At 44.5% G+C, this 19,227-nt stretch overlaps 1 protein-coding gene across 5 annotated transcripts in view; it reads right to left on the bottom strand.

The window, feature by feature from the left end:
* TJP1 (tight junction protein 1) overlaps window positions 1–12,570 on the bottom strand; it is a 71,132-nt gene extending 58,562 nt beyond the window's left edge. For 4 of the 5 annotated variants that reach the window (XM_042823990.1, XM_042823991.1, XM_042823993.1 and 1 more), the window contains exon 1: window positions 12,252–12,569. In XM_042823990.1, coding sequence (XP_042679924.1) covers window positions 12,252–12,278 — 27 coding nt within the window. In that variant the 5' untranslated portion in view covers window positions 12,279–12,569. Of the gene's footprint in view, window positions 1–12,251 lie in introns of all 5 variants that reach the window. The other variant, XM_042823994.1, reaches the window with a different exon arrangement.
* Window positions 12,571–19,227: the final 6,657 nt, after the last annotated feature.

Raw genomic sequence — 19,227 nt, 5'->3', positions numbered from 1 at the left:
TTTGTCACATCTCTCTTTTTGCTGCAGCAAGTTTTCACCATCTTTGCCAACACTTCCTTTCAGCAGAAAACAAAAATCACTTCTCTCAAAGGGAAAACAAACAGAACACTCCATTGGATAAGACCTACTTTATTTACTGCATTATAAGATAATGTGATACTTCCAGTGCAGAAAAGATGAAGACATTTCAGGATCACATCGGAACATAAGAAACATCTAGGTTAAAATCCAAGTTAGGAAAAAAAAGTACATTTAAGCTAATCACACTATTTGACAGGCATTAAACCTCCCAGGGCAGAGGCCCACCAACTGTCACACTGCAGTGTCGGACAACCACACTGCCACTAATGGCAACAGTGCATCGAATCCGCATTGAAGCAGCAGAGAATTAAATAAGAAAACCAAACAATTTTCTAAGTGAATTCCCAGAATTACATCCTGGCTGCAACACATTGGATTATTTTGCAAAAAACTGATCTGTTTTCTGTTCGTCCAGACCAGCAATTACTTATTTTTGAATTATACTTTCATAATTATCGGAGCAAGGACAGCCTGCATTTTAAATGCTTTTACTAATCATCTAGTTATTAATAAATTAACAAAAAGCGCCACTTATTTCAAATCTTTCTAAACTCATTCATAATAGAATCTTGTCTCACTTTCCAGACTGTGATTATTAGAATTTCTTTCTACTCATCCTAAAAATTACACTCTCCTAACTGTACTACAACACAATTAAAAAAAGAGGCAGAAATTAATAGCACCACACAGCTTCGGGTTGGTGAATACAGGAATGGGGAGAAGTCTTCCTTCCAGGTACAGCCCTAGGAAGATACTAGAAATACAGTAGAAGTAGGGGAACACCTGCAGTCACCACCAGCCCTCCAAGCAGGCAATGATGACAGGCTGCACAGAAGGCTCAACTCTAAAAATTATATCAACAAAATCCTTGAACACTTTCTATTTCTCAGCAGAAAATTATTATTGTTGTTTAATCCAAACCTACTGAAAAGCTCGAACAGGCTTAGAATCAAGGTGCAAGCAACCAAGAGATTATATTCAATATAAACACAATCAGTAGAGTCAAAGGTTAAGTTGCGAGTTGGTAAACTTTGCTCTTTGTTAGTAATGGACGACTCTGCTTCTTTTTGTATAAGCTCGTTTGGATTATACTTCCAATTCAGGTGAGTGTGCAGCTCCCTGAACTGCAGCAGCAGCAGGATTCTCTAAGTGAATTCAGAAAGCCATTTATCCTTGTAACATTCTAGTCAGCCTGCTGGAATTAGAGTTTCTCATTTTCAAATTATTTTTCCACTTTCAGTGCCTGACTTGCAAGAATCACTATCAGCTGTTAATATAACTAAATAAAAGGTGAAGAGATTAAACAAGGAAACCAAGTCAGTTTAGTTCCCTATTCGTGCCCAAGCCCTACTTCTCATAGTGAAGGAGCACAGTGACTGTACACAACAGCCGTTCAGCATCACACACAAAAGATAACATTTATTTATCAGCTTATTCCTGCTCTTCCCAGCAATTCAAGACTAGACACTAGATCTCTAACTTCTCCACGACGCTTGCTCCATTTCAGCAAACCACTGCTCACAGTACTGGTCATCACGATAAAAGACCATTGTTTTCTAATCCTCTCCCTCCCCCTTCGTGCCCAGTCACACACTCCCCTCCCCTAATCCTCCCACTCTTTAAAACACCACATCAACTTTTGCAGGCTGCCTGTTTGCAGCAGCTCTAAACAAACCACACAAACCAAAACTCTCACACATGACTATTTCTGAAGTGAAAACTAAGAAGAATACAATTTAACCGGAGACGAGTCAACAGCTGGGCCTAGATGAGAGCAGTGCGGCATCCAGCAGGAAAGAAGCATTGTTACAGAAAATGGGGGCTAGAAGCAGGGAATGAGAGCCAGCTTTGTTCACAGCCGGTAGCCTAAGTGCCTATCAGTCAGCAAAAGCATTCTTAGCACTGCTGCACCAAAGCTTCCTGCAGCCGGTCCGCACGTGACAGGCCCGCACAGCAGCGCAGGCGGCGGCCATCCCCGCATAGCAGGAGCGCCCCAGAGGTCAGCGCTTCCAGGCATCTCAGCAATCTGGGAATTGCCTCGGCTTATCGCTTGGAAGCAACATAATTACACTGCTTGCAGAGCCGGGGCAGCAGTTCGTAGCCGTGATCTTTTAGTCAGCTACAGGTCATGTACAATTTTTAAAAATACACGAACATTAAAACATGAAAAAATCCACTTTTTCAATAGAAAAAAAAAGTGAAAATACATTTTTTTCCTGATGCTGCCTACGGTGTTCTCTTAAGTAACTGAGTTTTGTGAGTTTGGTTTTTTGTTTTCTTTAAGGTGAGCGGACCAAAATGCTGAACATTCTACAGAAAACTGATTTTTCCCCATACAGACAATGAGCTAAACCTACTGAATAAAAGGCCCCATGTTAGAGTTAAAAGGTAGAGAAAGTAAAACCTGGATTCATGCTAAGTTTGTGGCACTCCCTACGAAACGGGGTATTCTACAAAACAAAGTGAAATGCTTACTTCCAGCTGCTCAGAAGCGGAGCAGTTCACTCCCAGCAGAGCAAGTCAGCCAGCAGTTCTACTCAGAAATCTTCCAGCAACAAAAGGGGAATGGGGGGTGGGGGAGGCGGAACAGGACAGCGGATTCCATCAGCCTGCCTACCTCACAAGCCTCAGCAGCACCGCAGTAAATTCCAGCTGCTCCAACTCGCTGCTTGACCCACGTGTTTCTCTCCCATCACATACCAACCTGACGACAGAGCTCACCCAACAGGTATCAGCATTTGCAACTTGCCACATGCTATTTACTTCACCCCGTCCCACAGAGCCCTTTTGCTATACAGATGACTACCGCCTGCTTGCTTCACCACTTCATCCACTAATAAGTGTACTTCTGCTAGTTCTAGGAGCTCTAGGAGACTTCATGCTCTTTAAGTCCAGAGGAGAAAGCAGGAAATAACATCAGTGAAAAATATAAAAAGTATCACAAAAATTCTCAATTTGACCCTAGAAAAGGGGAAAAAAAAGCCCATACAGGACTTTCCTGACTGCCTGCTTTTGTTTAAATATTGTCATTGTCAATAGCTATTTAAGCTAGAACTGATTCGTGAAAGAGGGGATTAATGTAATTAGAAGTTCAGCCTAGCAAAATGCATGTTGCAAAATTTCCCATTGAAGTTAAAGAGACATTTCCTTTCTGCTTCCATTTAAAACTGAAACGTACACACAGTATGACACAAGACAGAAATCCCACCCCGATGTGAATGGAGCTAGATGCACAGCCAGAGATAGTGCTCACATGAGCAGTAACCCAGTCATTTAGCAGAGATCCTCATAATGCTGGGAGGGAAAAGGCAGGAGCCAGAACACTGGCCATTCTGCAGGAACAATGACCTCAGCAACTGCCAGCGGTGCCTTCTTACCATTGTTCACTCTTCCCGAGATAAAGAGGCATTTACAGATAGCAGACAATGCAACAAGCAAGAAAGCCTTCCACGTTTGCACCGCTTTATTTCAGATGAATCATTTCAAGCTTACATAACATCAAAGGCAAAGAGATTTCTACCATTTTGAAAGACAAATGTACGCTTTGGTCCACATCAACCTGCATCCCGAAATTCCTGCTGACAGACAGCTATCAGGCAAAGATTACCAAGACAAGAATTACGAGATTTCACTCAGAACAAGGCATATATTACTCCATCTTGTATCTCAGACGGCAAACATATCCAAACACCACACTGGAATACAGAACGGATTCCTGGGAACAGCATATCAGCACAGAAACTTGGACTAGCACTAGAATTAACCTGGTAAGAAGCAGTAGAAGGAAAGGGATTTAGCAGAGACTCACATGCATTTTCCATTCCTATTTGCAATTCTTCTTAACACATACACCCACACCTCCTCTCCAGAAACAGGAAGGCAGGAAAGACATTCGAGGAAGCAAATAAATATGGGTAAAGGAAAGCCACATTCCTGACACTTGGTTACAAACACAGCTGTTATCAGACAGGGTTTGGGGGAGCCTGCTGAGGTGGTGCTCTCACATGGAAGGGGAAGGTAGAGTGTGAAAGCAAGGACTTCTGACCACCCCCCCTTCATGCTTACAGGCAGAAAGACAACAGGAGTTTCCATATGCCAGCACATGTCTTTCCTACAGTTTCACAGAAATTGTTACCACCTTTTGAACTAATTTAAACTATCAGCCCGTGCACAACTGTGAGCACTGAGCTCAGTGCCTCCTGTCCCTGAAACAGCACACACAGTACTCTCAGAAAGGTGGGCCCTTCATTTACCTGTGTCCCATCTAGGTCCAACCTAAATGACCACTTACACCAACACAACCAATGACTTTGGGTTACACTTGCTTTCTTGGCTATCTTCACAATACTTTAAAAAAAAAATAGAGAGGAATTTAAGAGGAAGCAGCTTGATAAATCATCACCATACTAAAGATACTGCTCTTTCCCACTTATCTGGGAATATTTTCAGATAAATGTTATAATTGAGGAGGATCATCCAAACCAGTGTGTGTGATTATTCCCATTATTTCCAAACGCAGTACAAGAGAAGATAAGCAGTAGATGCATTTCAACATATTTTATTCTCTCTTTCTGGACTTAACTGTAGTCTCAGGAGGCCAATGTCAGGGATTATTTCTCATCTGAACTTTTGCACACTTTTCATTTTAAGTGCTTGGAGTAGGTTCTGAAGTGCTTCCAGTTTGCTCTGGAGTCTTACTATCTAGAATTTTGTAGAACTTTGTCCTTCAAACTGTTCTTTATTTGCTTTAACATTTAAATTTGTTATGCTTTTCTTTCTCCCCATTCATTGCCTTCAGTTCTATTACACAAAGCAGTAACAAGCACAGGAGCTAGCATTACAGATGCAAAAAACAATACAGCTGCAACTTCAGCAACACACCTAAGCTCCTATTATGGTTCTTTCAGAAGTTGGGTCTGATTGTATCATCTTGATTTAGAATTGCAATCTTCAAATACAGCTATTCAGTTACTCTTGATGAAACAATTCTGTGAGTAAGCCTTACTCATAGAACACCAGGTTTCACAGTAGTCACTTGGAGAGTCCAGACACCTCAGCTTTTGTGCTAAGATTCTCACTGCTGGGGAAGGCAGATACAAGAAAGGAGTGAAAAGCCTTTCTGTTTCACAAAGGTCTATGAAATACCAAACGGCAAAGGCAACGCTCGGCCAAGACGCTGAATCAGAAGAACCTGGTGGCAGGCAGAACGTTGAAATGATACAGTTCCTTGGTTATTAACTTCAGAAGGCAACACTGCATATCTCATCTTTTCAGACGATCAAAGATCTGCTGCTGACCACAGTGTAAACAAAACTCTGATAAACAGAATTCTGATATGAAGTCAAGTAGCTTCCTAACTGCCCCCCAACAAGACAATATTCCATGCTCCCATCAAGCAATACTAATTTTTCTGTTTCACCACATAAGAAACATAGAACCAGAGGATCAGTAGGTGCAAGACGTGTATGACAAACAAAATTTTCAGCTACATACTGACAAGGTACTTTTACAGATAGATCCCCTAACCGAACCTCAGCTGTTCCCATAGCAGCTCTAGGGGACACCCACCCTCTAACCACCACCAACACAACTACAACAGCACAACTAGGAAACGTACACAGCCATTCTACAGACTGCACCTACAGCATGACATCCACTTCTGATAGAGTGTATCCTCAGTTCAAATCATTACTGTGCTGTTTATAAACAGTGGACTTTTCTCATTTCCTTTAGCTAAATACTCCCCTTTTGGGGAGCACTGATCTACTCCTCATCATTCAAAGGAGTCAAACAAAACAAACCAAATGAAGCCCACTTAGTTTTCTCATGAGATAACCCTCCAGGAATTTCCTTTCCAATATAGCCATGCTATTAACAGAGGGGCTCAACCTGTAAATGATGGCCAATCACTTTCCACAGCTCACTCTCAATACTGAAGGAAACACAAGTTCTTTTGTCAGAAAGCCGTGCCTCCAAGCTTGGCTTCAAGACCTTAATACCCACTAGAAATACTATTTCAAGGAATCCAGATTTACGGGTTCACCAGGAAAACTACCTCACGTGGGGTTATTCAGAACAACGTTGTTCCAAATAACGCACAGGAACAACGCTGGGTCAAACAAGATCCACTTTTTCCAAGAAGCATCCTGTGCTGACAGAGTTCACACGATCTGGCCTTCTCCCAGATGTAATTGTGGGGAAGCCAGCCATCAAAAATGAACATGAATTACAGATTTATTACAAGCCTTGGAAACTGTTCAGATAAACAATACTTGCCATACCTAGCCCCAGGTACTGTTCTGATCCCATATTAATTACACATTACTAATTGTTTGATAACACATTGTCAAGTAATACCTTTTTAAGAGTTACTTCTCCTTGAGTTCTGCAGTTTTGGTCATTTGAACTGTTACATTCTGCTACAGACAACTTACCCTTACACAGCATGACTGAAGACAATCATGTTTCCAATATTTATTCAGTGAAGATGACCACACTTACTTCAATTTTGCCACAGGGAATTCATCCACTGCAAGTCCTGTTCTACAGATTCATTTATTAAAAAAGCCTGCTAAAAGACCAAATCAAGTATTAATTTGAAGTAATTTTGTATTAATTCCCACCATGGCTGCCATTATCCCACCATGCAAATACCCACTCTGAAAAATAAACATTCACGTGGAAAATGAACTTAAATCCTTATGTGTTTTTAAATGCAACTTGGACAATCATATCTTCTCCAGAGTGGTAGAGCACACTGATTTCCACTCAGTGAAAGTAAAGAAATGGGACCATTTGTTAAATGATTGCTGACCTAGTAGGGCAGAGGGAAAGACACTGCTGTGGACCCCATTCAAACCAGGCAAGAACAGGCTGTGCAGTCCCACGGGACTGTGAGTTGAAAACTAATTACTGCCTGGTTGAGGAGGGGTGAAGGGAAATATTTTGCAAGGAAGCCTCTAAGACAGATCTTAAAAGCAAAAAGGCAACAGAGAGGAACACAGAGAAACTACAAATCAGTGAAGGTGCCTGCTTTTGCATAATTCCTATTTTTAGCAAGTCAGCATTTAATAGATTTAGTTAGGTGGGAAGGACAAAAGATTGAGTAGTACCAAGTTCTGTTACTGCTTTTCTGCTATGGAAAACTAACTAAGAAAACACATTATAGCAAATTATCCAGGTCAATGTAGGAAATAGCAGCCTTGCTCACCTCTCATCAGAAGGAACTCCAAGTACCATGCTTCCTACTGCTACCATGTTACTGAATTTAGGCTACCTTCCCCCACCACAAAAGGGCAGAAACATCTGTTTGTAACAGATTAGGAAACAAGAATCCTGTTAGAGATTACTAAATACCTTGAGAATATCAATACTTTTTAAAACAATGTCAACTTAATTTCTTAGCACCTACACTGTGCTTAACGCTTGCAAATACACCTAAACTAAAAAAACATTCTTAATGGATGAAGGCTACAAAACAACTCTGCAGAGTTACTAAAGATCCCACAGAGTTACAAATAGCAGATGTGAGCAAAGTACCCAGTCCTGCAGGCTTGCTTGTAGCCTACGAGTTCCCCGAGGGAATTCCAGGCAAGGAAAATCTACGGATAACAGAAGCAGACATCATTTTCCCCAGCCAAGTCCCTACCCCTGTGACCTTGGCAGAGCTCACTGCTCCCCTGGATCCACAAGACTCAAACTGGATCTGCCAGCATTCAAATTAATGCTTTCTTCATTTCCTCAGCACAACTCCTTGAAGCAAGAACATCCCCATGTTTGTGAGCACAGAGCACACATTTGAACAATATGCCCCTAAAATAGCATAATTACAAGAAAAGACAATGTTTTCAAGACATTTTGACTCAACATACATAAATGCACAGAACCACAGAATTCATTTTGAGACTTCCCTGTGGCTATTTGCTTAATCAGTACGTTCACTGAAGAAGTCATTAGCAATATTATTTGCCTGAGAAAACATTGAACATAGCTTGATATTAATTTTCGCTGCGTTTATACTATGACCAGGAAAAACTCTATAGAGATACAAATGACTGAAATCTTTCTTAACCAGAGGGTAGTTTGCTGTACAGATTATATAACTTCAAACATCCTATGAAGTAAAAAAATAAGCTTTTGAATCCAGTACCACCAATTAACTTAAACAGACATGTAGAGTTCGACTCACTGTTAGCAAACTGAACATGGAGACCACAACTTTCTACATTTAGACATGTACAGCTTTGCAGCTTTCACACTGACCAACCAGACGTGCTCAGTGCACCTTCCAGAGCAACACACATCACCTTTCCTATCAGTCTAGAGCACGGGAGAACAAAACAGAAGATCCTACTTCACACTGCCAGCTGATTGGTATGGCTGGTAGCACAGCAGGCTTGGTCTGAACATCAGTGACTGACAGAAACTGGTTATGGATGAGTGTTTTTAAGCCTTTTTTCACAATGACGTAAGCTCTGCATCTATACTCACAGTATTCAACAGCACAACGTGTGCCTTAACATACCTGTGCAGCACAACAACCCATTTCTAGATGCCTTCCTCAAAGCAAGGATTAGTTAGCTGCTCACTGATAAGGTTTTACCAATTTTCCATCCTATAAAGATAAAAATCAGCTCCCAGGCACAGTCAGATCTCAATCGCTGGTTAAATTAATCTTTGTCCTATGCATTGAACTAGTAGCAAACTCCATACACACTTCATAACAGCAAAGACTGTAGAACTCTGAGCTTCTTTCATGCAGCTGTCACTGGAAAAAAACACCTCAACTACCATTTAGTAGCCACAGTTGCTTCTCAGCATAATTGCATGAATTTAAGTTTTAAACATTCTGGATTATCTTCTTTCCTGAAAACAATACATAAATCGAAGCAATTTCTTAGGTCCACACACAACCTAAAGAACAATATCAAAATTAAACGTTTCAGGATTGTTTCCAGCAAGTAGATAATTTCTGATGTTAAATTCACTCAGCTTATTTCTAGTACTTCATGTTACTTCTTCACATGCATTTTCTACATTTCTTTATTGTTATGCTTGAAGAATCTCCCCAACATTGAGAGAACTGATCCAACGTTCTAGCGTTTATGAAGGTCTCAAAGTGAAGAACAAAACACTGTTACAAAACCTGTATCATAGACTCACACATAGTATAAAGCACACTCGAAAAGTTGGTGCATAAAGCCTCTACATAGAATGAAATCATTAGCATCTTTGAACGTGATTTTGGATAGAATACTAAGCTATGTTTATGAAAACCATAAGAGGAACCAAGGAGTCCTAGCAATCTGCGAGTATTGAACTGTTACTGGGACCCATTTCTCTACTTCTCATTGAAGCAGTAACAGATACTTGCCTGGAGCTGGAGAGGCAGTTAGAACAAAAATCCAATTAATTACAGGACTGAGGTGAAGGGAAGGGAAATATTCTCTGCACGTACATTTAAAACTAGAATGAAGTCAAGAACTCAGGTTCAAAATACAATAGAGGTCAGAAAACTAAAAATTCTTCTCCATACATTTACTACTAAGGAACTTCTCCTTTCTTTTTAAAATCTAGTGCAGATGGATATGGACCCTCAGCTTAAAGGTGGAGAGCTTTACATCTCATTACTAATACCCTGACACAGTCATTCCCTCAGCATCCATTAGCATTGTTCAAGACTACATTAGAAGAGATTAGGCCCTCAATGTTTCACAATCATGGCCACTGCTAGATTAGGCTGCAAGCAAGATTTCATTTCTCCCACCATCTTGTATTGTACACTACCAACAGCTGCAGCAAACACTGAAAACCTTCATAAAGCTCATTCTTCCACAGCATAGCTGTGAAAAAGTCAAGCAACCAAAAGTGAGCGGGAGCAGAAGGCAGCAGGAACTGCTGATAACGGGGTGTAACACAGCAAAGCCAGCCAACATTCCCACACGTACAAATCAAGAATTACTGAGCTAATAAAAAATTGTTTTAGTTCTCCTCTGGTCAAGCGTGCCAACATAAACACAAGCATGGACACAGACGTGGGCATGGACACAAACCCTCAGAAGCTTGCAAGTATGTTAAGGAAAACTTCTGTTAAGAGATAAACATTCACAGCATTTGTTTTAATGCACTACACCCCTCAAAATGAGAAACTGGATACCGCGTCCAGAGGGATGACTGAAGGAAACAAGACCTGAAACTTAACACAGGAGTCCTCCAATATACTCGTATTTCTGAAATATTTATCGTCTCTCCCTCATCTTCTCCATAACTATTAAAGCTATAATCAGTAGCCCAGGAATTATTAGCTGAAGTAGAATTACACTGCCTACATACTGACAGGAAACTTTGACAAGGAAATTCATGTGAAATGCATAGATAAGAGCCGAGTCTCGGACAATGTTATGTGACAAATTAAGAGCAAGAAGACAAGCAATAACTTCAACAGGAGACCATTACAGGCTGCAAGATCTTACTTGACAAAAAAAGATCTGGAAATAGACGGTGAAGAGTTACAGCAGAAGCAGACTATTTTGCAACACTCTTAAATTAAGATAACTTTCACTGTAATTAGTTTGGCTGCTATGTAAACATGAACATGGGCTCACAGTGCCAATTTAATGCCAAAGACTTGGAAGAAGTGTCAGGTGACTGCTAAGGGAAGAGGCAACGCTCAGTTTTACTCCAGTGTGCATGCACACCAGTCCAAAAACAAAAGAGGTAACGCCTGCGTATTTTAGAAGTTTAGAATGTTTGGAGTTTCTTCCGTTTTTAACTTCCTAAGACACTGCACGCACACGAGGGGCATTATTTTTCCCACAACCACGAAAGCTAGCTATATTTCAAGAGAAGATTTCGTCCTACAGGTGGAAACTCAGCACCAGTTTTACATGAGAGCACAGTGTGCAACATTTCAGCCAGGGCAGTTTCCCACAGTTCCTCACACAACAGAATTCCAATGCAAGATTACTAGCTTTAGGGACAAACACTACTTACTTTCACCATCATGCTTTCTGTCAATCCGAACAAGGTAAAAGTAAGTCCTATCCGTACAGCTGTGTAACAGCACCAGTTTGAAGTGTAACGCAGAACAAATTACTTTGCTTACTGCATACATTTATCGCTGGTATTTCTGTGTACACATCGGTTAATATGTAGTAAGAAATCTCTGATGCATACTTAGAAACCGAGTACACAATCGAGTAAGCGGACACGGGCGCTTCAGCCTCATTGCCCGCACAGCGGTGGGTGCTGCGCTCACGCCAAGGGGCCGCAGGCCGGCCGGCCGCCCGGTGCAACGGGGCGCTCCCAGCCCCAAGGCCCCAGCGGGGCGGGCCGCGCCACAGGGTGCGTTCCAGCAGGTGACATCAGACCGAAACCGCCGAGTTTCACCGACAGCAAACATCGCGGCGCAGGCGGCACGCGCGAGCTCGGAACTCGGAACGCCGAAGCCCAAGGCGGCCGTTCGGGAGTCGCGGCCAAACGGCGGCTCCCAGCTCAAACCCGAACCCGTTTCCGAGCGCCCCGCAATCGCGGGCGGAGCGGCAGCAACCTGTTGGGCGCCGTTCCGGCCCTGCCCCGGGGCAGCGCGGCGTTACACACCGCAGAGGCGGGCGGCGCCCGCCCGTGCACCTGTACGGGCACCGCCGGCTGCGGCCCTCCGGCCCGAGCCGCTCGCCGCCCGCGCGTCAAATGCCGCCGCCCGGCCCGGCGGGACGAAGAATCCCGCGCTACCGGCCTCTCCCGGTCCAGCCGCCCCCGGCCGCCCGCCCCCAACAAAGGGACGCGGCCTTTCCCGGCGACTCCGCCCCGCCCGCGTGGGGCCCCTCGGCGGGGCCCAGCCCATCTCGGCGCGGGGCTGTCCCGCCACCGCCGCCCGTGCAACAGGTGGGGAGCGGCCCCGGCGGGGGGTTCCGAGCCGTCCACGAGCTCGCTCGGCCCGGCCGGGACGCAGGATCGCGCTGAGCGCACGGCGAGGCCCCGTCCCAACTCGGCTCCGCGCCCCGGCCGGGCTGCCCGCACCTCAGAACGGACGGACGGAGCCTTACAGCCGCTGGGACGCCGCAGCCGCGCGGGAAGCGGCCGTAAGGAGGAAGAGGCAGCGGGGCCGCCCGCAGCTCCGTACCGCACCGCGGATTAACGCGGCAGCGCTCCGCCGCCGGGCTGAGCCTTACCTTGCTGGACGCGGCTCTGGCAGACATTTTGTTTCCTTCTTTCCCCCTAAGCAGGGAGACCGCGCCTGCAAGCACCAAGAGCGGGGAGAAGGGATCCCCGCCGCCTCACGCAGCCGCCCAAATAAACATCCCACGGGCAGGGAGGAGGAGGAGGAGGAAGAGGAGGAGAGAGGCGGGCGGCGAGGGAAGGGGCGGGGAAAGAGGGAAGAGGAAGGGAGGAAGGAAGGGGAAAGAGAGCGGAGCCCCAACTTTGAGAAAAGTGCCGGCTCCTTCCCGCCGGGCCGGGGCTGCGAAGGGCGACGGTCGCTGCCCGATCCACGATCCCCGCGCTCCGCTCCGCTCCCCACACGGCGCCGCGTGCCGCGCAGCCCCGGACGCTCCTGAGTGCGGCGCGACCCATCCCGCCGTGCGGGGGAGCGCCCCGCCCCGCCCGTACCCCCGTCCCGCCGCCGGCCCCGGCTTTCCCCGAGCGGCGGCACCTGCGTGGCCGGCATCTCCTCGGCTCCCGGCCCCGCCTCCCCCGGCGGTGGCCGAGCGGCGCAAGAACGGCCGTAGAGCCCGTCCGCCTCCGGGCTCCCCCCGCGCGGTGGTCGGAGCCGCGGGCGACGGCGGCGGGGACCGAGCGGCGGCCGTCTGGCACAGCCTATGGGAGCTCGGGGGGCGGTTTGAAACGCCGGAGCGGAGCCGGCGGGGGGGTGGAAGGCGCGATGAGCAGCGGCGGCGCAGCGGGGAGCCCGGAGCCGGGCCTCCCACACCGCTCCCCCATTCACTGAGCGGCCGCCGGGCGCTCCCGCTGCCCCTATTGTCCGCAGGGCGGGCGGCGGCGCTCCGGCTGCGCGTCTTGCTCTCCAGATAAAGGAACAAAGGCGCTGACCGAGAACAGCCGAGGAGCTCCGGCCCGAAGTGGCGGCCGCACGGACTGCAGCCTTGGCGAACAAACGCCTGGGTGCTCGAGGTGAAGGCGTTTTCGGCGCCTTTTACAAAATAAACATTTATTTAAGAAATAAGAGAAATCGCACGAAAATATTTTTTTTCCATTTAGATAAGCGCTTCCTAAAGAAGCCGCCCCAGCTGTGGGTGTGGGCCCTGGCCGCACCCAGCCGGCCCCGTGCTGCGCTACCGCACCGCGCGCCTCCCTGCGCAGCGGCAGCAGCGCCTTACTGACCTCGCTTTGCTCTCAGTGCCAGGCGAGCAGAAGTCCCGTGTTAGCTCTGGTGCCGTGAGTAACCGGGAGCGCCCGCCGGCTCAGAGCAGCACAGGTGAGAGAGAGCCCAGAGCAGAGCGCACGCCACAAGCGCTGTGCAGACACGAGGCACTACTGAGGCACTGTATCGGGGCCTCGCGTTTTTTTGCAGTTGTATGTTTTACATGCTATCAGCTGCCACAGTGTTCCGTGCAATGCTTCAGAGCATCTGCATTCCCAAAAAGAGGCAACAATTTAAAGGCCAAAACACCGCCTTACAAAGGAACGCCCTACCCAAAGCCTCCGTGTGAGTTTTATGTTTGTTCTCCTTTGAAAATAAACAAATCCATATTCCAGGAAATAGCTGGAGCAAATTCCCAAGGCAGCAGCCTGAAACCAAGGGGAAAGGGCCGCGGCAAGGAGGACACAGCAGTGCGGAGCCCGGCCTGCTAAGACCTCCTGCCTGGGCTGGGCCCACCAGCACCCCTCAAGGCACAAGCCCAACACAGTCGTGTCCCCAACCCCAAGCTGCCAGCATCTACTAGCCCTGCCATGCACCTGCCCCTGCCCTTTCCCATAGCAGCCATGAGAATTTCTCCTCCCTTTGCCTTTTGCCAAAGCCCCTCAGCTGACTCCAGCACACAAACACGCTGAAGATCTGTTCACTGTTAGAAGTAACTGCGCCTCAGATTTTGAAATCTATCTACACATGCCAAAGGAGGAATGCGACAATTTTTATGCCCACATCACATGCGTAATTGCCAAAGGAGGCAGGAAGGAAAAGGCTAAGATCACAACAGGAAGGAGGGGGAAGATTTCAAGGTGCTGAGGCACAAAAAGGAACTTGATGAGGGAAAAGGGAGAGCAACTTGAAAAAGAGCAAGCTCATAGCCCTCCCTTATGTCTGCCCCAAGCTCCACCAAAAAGAAGGGGCAGTTTTTGTAGCACCTTACAGAACACAGGTTGACCATGCCATATATGCATACACTGAATCAACACAGACGCAGACTATGTGAACAGGCAAAGCTGCCAGCACAGAGTTCAGAACATCTGGCAGCAGATACCAGATGATTGCAGATGACCTCTTGCCAGGCTGGAAGATGTCCGGCCCCAAAAGACTCGTATTTGTTTCTTCCTTTCCTTCCTTCTTTTCAATCAATCTCGTTTCCTTTTCTTCTTTCCTTTCCTTCTTTCCTTTCCTTCCCTTTCTCCCTCCTCTCCTGCCTTCTTCTTTCCAGCAGCTGTATACAGCTCCACCTCTGCTGGTGATACCAACCCAAGAAGCCAGAAGTGCCAACTCATTCTCTTAGCACTGGTAAAAAGTACAAGCTTGTAGGTGCCTTCATAGATATTTTAATTGAAAGTGAGTTTTGTTTCTGCAGCCATTTCAAATTCTTCTTCAGAAGCACTTTTGCATCTGTTCATTAATAAATTACTGACAAGCAAAGCTACTGCCACAATATTGATAACGCTAAATCAAACTTTGGTCAAGTGTTGGTTGAATAACCTAGACCATTATATGAAATGGAAGAAATCTTGACTGATTCTCTCATTTACCTTATTTCAAAAATTCTTAATAAAGTATTACAAAATTCATCTCTGTATTAATGAATTCCCTGAAAAAAGGCTCTAACAACAGCAAACACCTATCCATATACACACTTGCAGCGATAAAGAGCAAAGCACAGACAAACATACCAGTGTCCGTGCATATACATGCACTGCAGAGAACACATTCACTGAGATAGATATATACCAGGTCTCATCTGCAAGGTGTAACTTAAAAATCAAACTTTAAATAAGAGTTCTGATACTGCCTGTTCAGTCCTGAAAACTTCTTTGTCTTTAGAGAGAAAACTCTGAGAAATCAACAGTTGAATGACAACAGTTACTGCACTTATCTTTATAAGCAGCACTTATCTTTAAAATAATTGCCACTGAAAGGTGTCTAAAAAAAGTACTATTGCATTTTCTTGTTAAAAATAAAACTGCTTTGATCAGTACAGTTCAAGCCACAAACTTAAATTGATTCAAAGGACACAGAAGGACAATCTGATGTGTGAATCCTGATTTCTGTATCTGCTATTCTGCAAGAACAGGAAGTCTATTCTCTATGCTGATTTAATTTTTTTAAGAAATGTTTTGATCACTTAAAGATGAGGAAGAAGGAAACTGCAGAACCACAGCCACTACCGAGATAACTTCCTGTGGTTTTCGTGGTATATGGGGCTCAGAAAGAAAACAATTCATAGCAGATCTTTCAAAGATATCAGACTTGTACTGCAGCACAAGATAGTCTTGTGCAAATTAGCTATAAATATGCCAACGTGGGATCAATGACGCCAAGCAGTTGAGTTGATACGGTATGTTCTCTATTTGTAATTTGCCACTTGATTTCAGCTTTTCAGGAATGAAGATAAAAGGGGAACTGAAAATCAGAATTCACAGTGCAAGCCACAAAAGAAGAAAGTATCTTTTTTCGCCTCAAGAAATAAGGAAGTGGTTTAAACAAATCATTAGGAAATCCATGTGCTTAATATTACATAATTTTTTAGAGTCTTTTTGAATCAAGTCCCTAGGGAAAAAAAACATTAGTGCAGTAACAATGTCTGAAATGATTCTTATCTTCCTCCTCCTTACACGCAGTTAAAGCTCACTTCCTAAACTTACAGGCTAAAGCTTACTTCCTACCTTCCTCTCTAAAAGGCCATGATCCACTGCAGGTCCCTCATCTAAAAACACTGCGGATATTTGCTCAATATTACAGTGACAGAGTCTTCCAATACCTCACTGCCTTTCACAAAGCAGAACTGTTAGACAAAATCCCAAACATCTTTAATTTCTCTCTCATTAATAGGTGAAAGCATACACCTCAGGTATACATCAGAGGCTGAATAGAGCCTGACAAGGAATAAACCGGACCTGTTTCACCAGTGAGGAATCTTAAACACCTGATGTGCTATATTCATTGCTATGTCTTATTTATTACTAGAAGTGTATTAGGTTTAACATAGTGCAAGGCTCTTTTGTTCAGGCAGAACATCAGTTCACTTTCTAAGCAAATGACAAGTGTATGAATAGAATTAAAAGTAGGTTGTAGGGGCAATGCAAGATTATTTCCATCTTTGAAATATTGAAATAATTTATTATTGTAGAGCTGAAGAGAACGCAGGCTACACTATTTGGTTATTATTTTAGGATATCCTTATAAAAAGAAACCTCGTCTCCTTGGTTTTGACCAGGTCTTAGAGAATTTCTGTCATTCCTGTTATTATGTACAGTGACAAAGTCTGGGAACAAAAGAACACGTTATCAGTAAGTTTTAATCTTGGTTCATGACAGCAGAGCTAATTCATTACAGTAGTGCTATGTAAAACTGCGTCCCACTGACAGACGCTTTGTGAATGGGGCTGTGTATTTGAAATTCACTGCAGCTGATCAAGGCTAATTTTACAAAATGCTTCACTACAAGCAGCCACTGGATGTCAGAACGTCAGATATATTTATTGTGCTTTGTTTTGCTTTCTCCAGCTCTTTTAACTCCGAGGGCACAGTAAAAACACTCAAAGATAGGTGAAAAACTTAAGCAGTCTTACACCGGAGACACTGCCACCTATGCAACATTGTTTTGGAATTACTCTTCTTCATATTTGCTTACACAGAACAGGATAATGTGACTCATTCATTCTCAAAGATGTATGCCCAAACAAAAAGGAACAGGTTCCAAAGTTGATACGTGCAGGTATCTTTGGTGAGTAAAAGCAAAGAATTAACATAAACGAGTATAAAGATCTTTGCCACTTACAAACTGTAAGGATTTTGGAAAGGCAGACCAGGGATAGCTTAATAACATTGATGGATTTCATTAATTGCTGGCAAAGTCCTCAGTATTGCAGATTTTTCTGCAATTGCAGGAGCCCTTGCACACAATGCAAAGTGACAAAGCTGTTGAGAGAAATCCCCATCTTCTAGGACTGATGAAGCCATCCATGTGGGTTCTGCTAGGGAGTGTTTTTCCAACCCAGATCATTTTGAAACATGAGATGAAGTCTCCAGTTTCTCGAACGCAAATACCCCACCAGTAATGAGCACCACAGAAAAGCATCACAACTCACTTTTGTTAATGAGACAGCACGCATATAGAATGGGAAACTACATGCTGAAAGCTGCTGTATTCAACATCAAAAACATAATGCTGAACATTTTTATACTCCTAAAAGATTTTACAAATACTGCAAAAAAACTCATTTCCTTCCTAGCTCTTCATATTGACACTTCAGTGTAGTTGCAGAAATGTACAAACTTAAACACGTGGACTCCAGAAGCAATAACTCACAGTTCCTGCTTCAGCTTTTGGCATTAGATTCTCTCCTCATTTTTTCCCCTAAATGTTCTTACGACAACTGGCACAAGACTCCATCTACAATCTTAAAAAACACATGCTTCCACCAAGTCAAGGAACTGACAGTGTACTCAAAAGCAGGAACGGCAGATTGGAGCCAGTAATGCCAGCATAATCTTTACCTCGTCTGGCAGCTCTGTCCTAGCAGCACCTGCTCTGTAAGAGTGACTTTCGTAAGGTTTAGGGGAGGTAAGTAAGGTGAGTAAGCTTCTGATGGTCATGCCCACAAGGTTATGAACCTTTTCCACCTTGTTTTTATTTCTACTTTCTGATCTTAAGGCATCTAAAAGAAAACCAGTTCTGAAAGACTGCTGTTTCCGGCAGTAGAAGAAACTCAGGTTGTCCCTTTTGTGCCCTGTACAGCTCTTACAGCACACTGTGGGATGGCTGTACAGCACAGTGTTGTCACAACTGGTCCGTGATGGTTTTCTGGGGGCTCCCATTCAAAGCCAGTATCACTGAAAAGCATAGTATTCTGCTATAAAAAGCTCAGTGTTCCAATAATTCACCCTCCAAATTCACCCTCCACCAGAAACAGTCTAATTTAAGATACATTTACTGAGCATAATATACTTCTCATCTTAAGAGTTAAGGGTGCTCTTCAGCCACTTTCCATGTGCAGCAGCCAGGGAGACATCTGGCTATCTGTGATATTACACACAATGGTTTTGGCTGTCCGTGACTGGCAGGAAAGCCCAGCTCCCAGGGACAACATGTGGTTTTGCAGTACACACTGGTGGAACACTTCATCTGCAACTGTTTGACTGTGGTTAATATTAATCTGTCTAATCACACAAATAAAACTCACAACAAGATTCTAAAAGAAGTTTAAACATTTTACTTTATGTAATAGTTTCAAGTGGCAATATACTAGAGAGGATAATAGAAAGTGCTTAGTATGGGAGGATATTGCATTATTTCCTGATCTGTTGTCAGGAAAGAAAAAAACGTCACAGGTTGCCTGCTGGGCTTTGGTGTGTCACAGCACAGAAATCATCAGGCAACACACACTGACGTGACAGAAGCCCCACTTTCTTCTGCTGTTACTCGATCACTCATCTCTGCCCCTGAACCTCTTCCCACCACCTTCATAGCTACATCAGGCTAACTGTGTATGCAGGTTAGTAAAACAGTACTTCTTAGAAAAGTATTCTTGTAGAACAGAGGCAAGAGTAGATGGACAAAGACAGGAACTTTTTAAGCTGGTAAAGGTAACATGATTATATACCTACAATTTCTTATCGTTGACCTGTGCTTGAAGCACATAGATCTCTTCACTTGCAGATTTCCAAACTGAAGGACAAAAGGAACTCTCTGCCTTACAAAAGCGAGGAAACCTGCACTTCACATGAGCAATGACTGCACACTTCACTCCTATGAAATTTGCATTA

The sequence above is a fragment of the Centrocercus urophasianus genome, unplaced genomic scaffold (genome assembly GCF_019232065.1).
Source record: "Centrocercus urophasianus isolate 14NV4802_14NV808 unplaced genomic scaffold, USGS_Curo_1.0 seq_23, whole genome shotgun sequence".
Classification (NCBI taxonomy): domain Eukaryota; kingdom Metazoa; phylum Chordata; class Aves; order Galliformes; family Phasianidae; genus Centrocercus; species Centrocercus urophasianus.
Note: the sequence above shows the minus strand (reverse complement) of the source record. Positions and strands in the feature narration are given on the sequence as shown.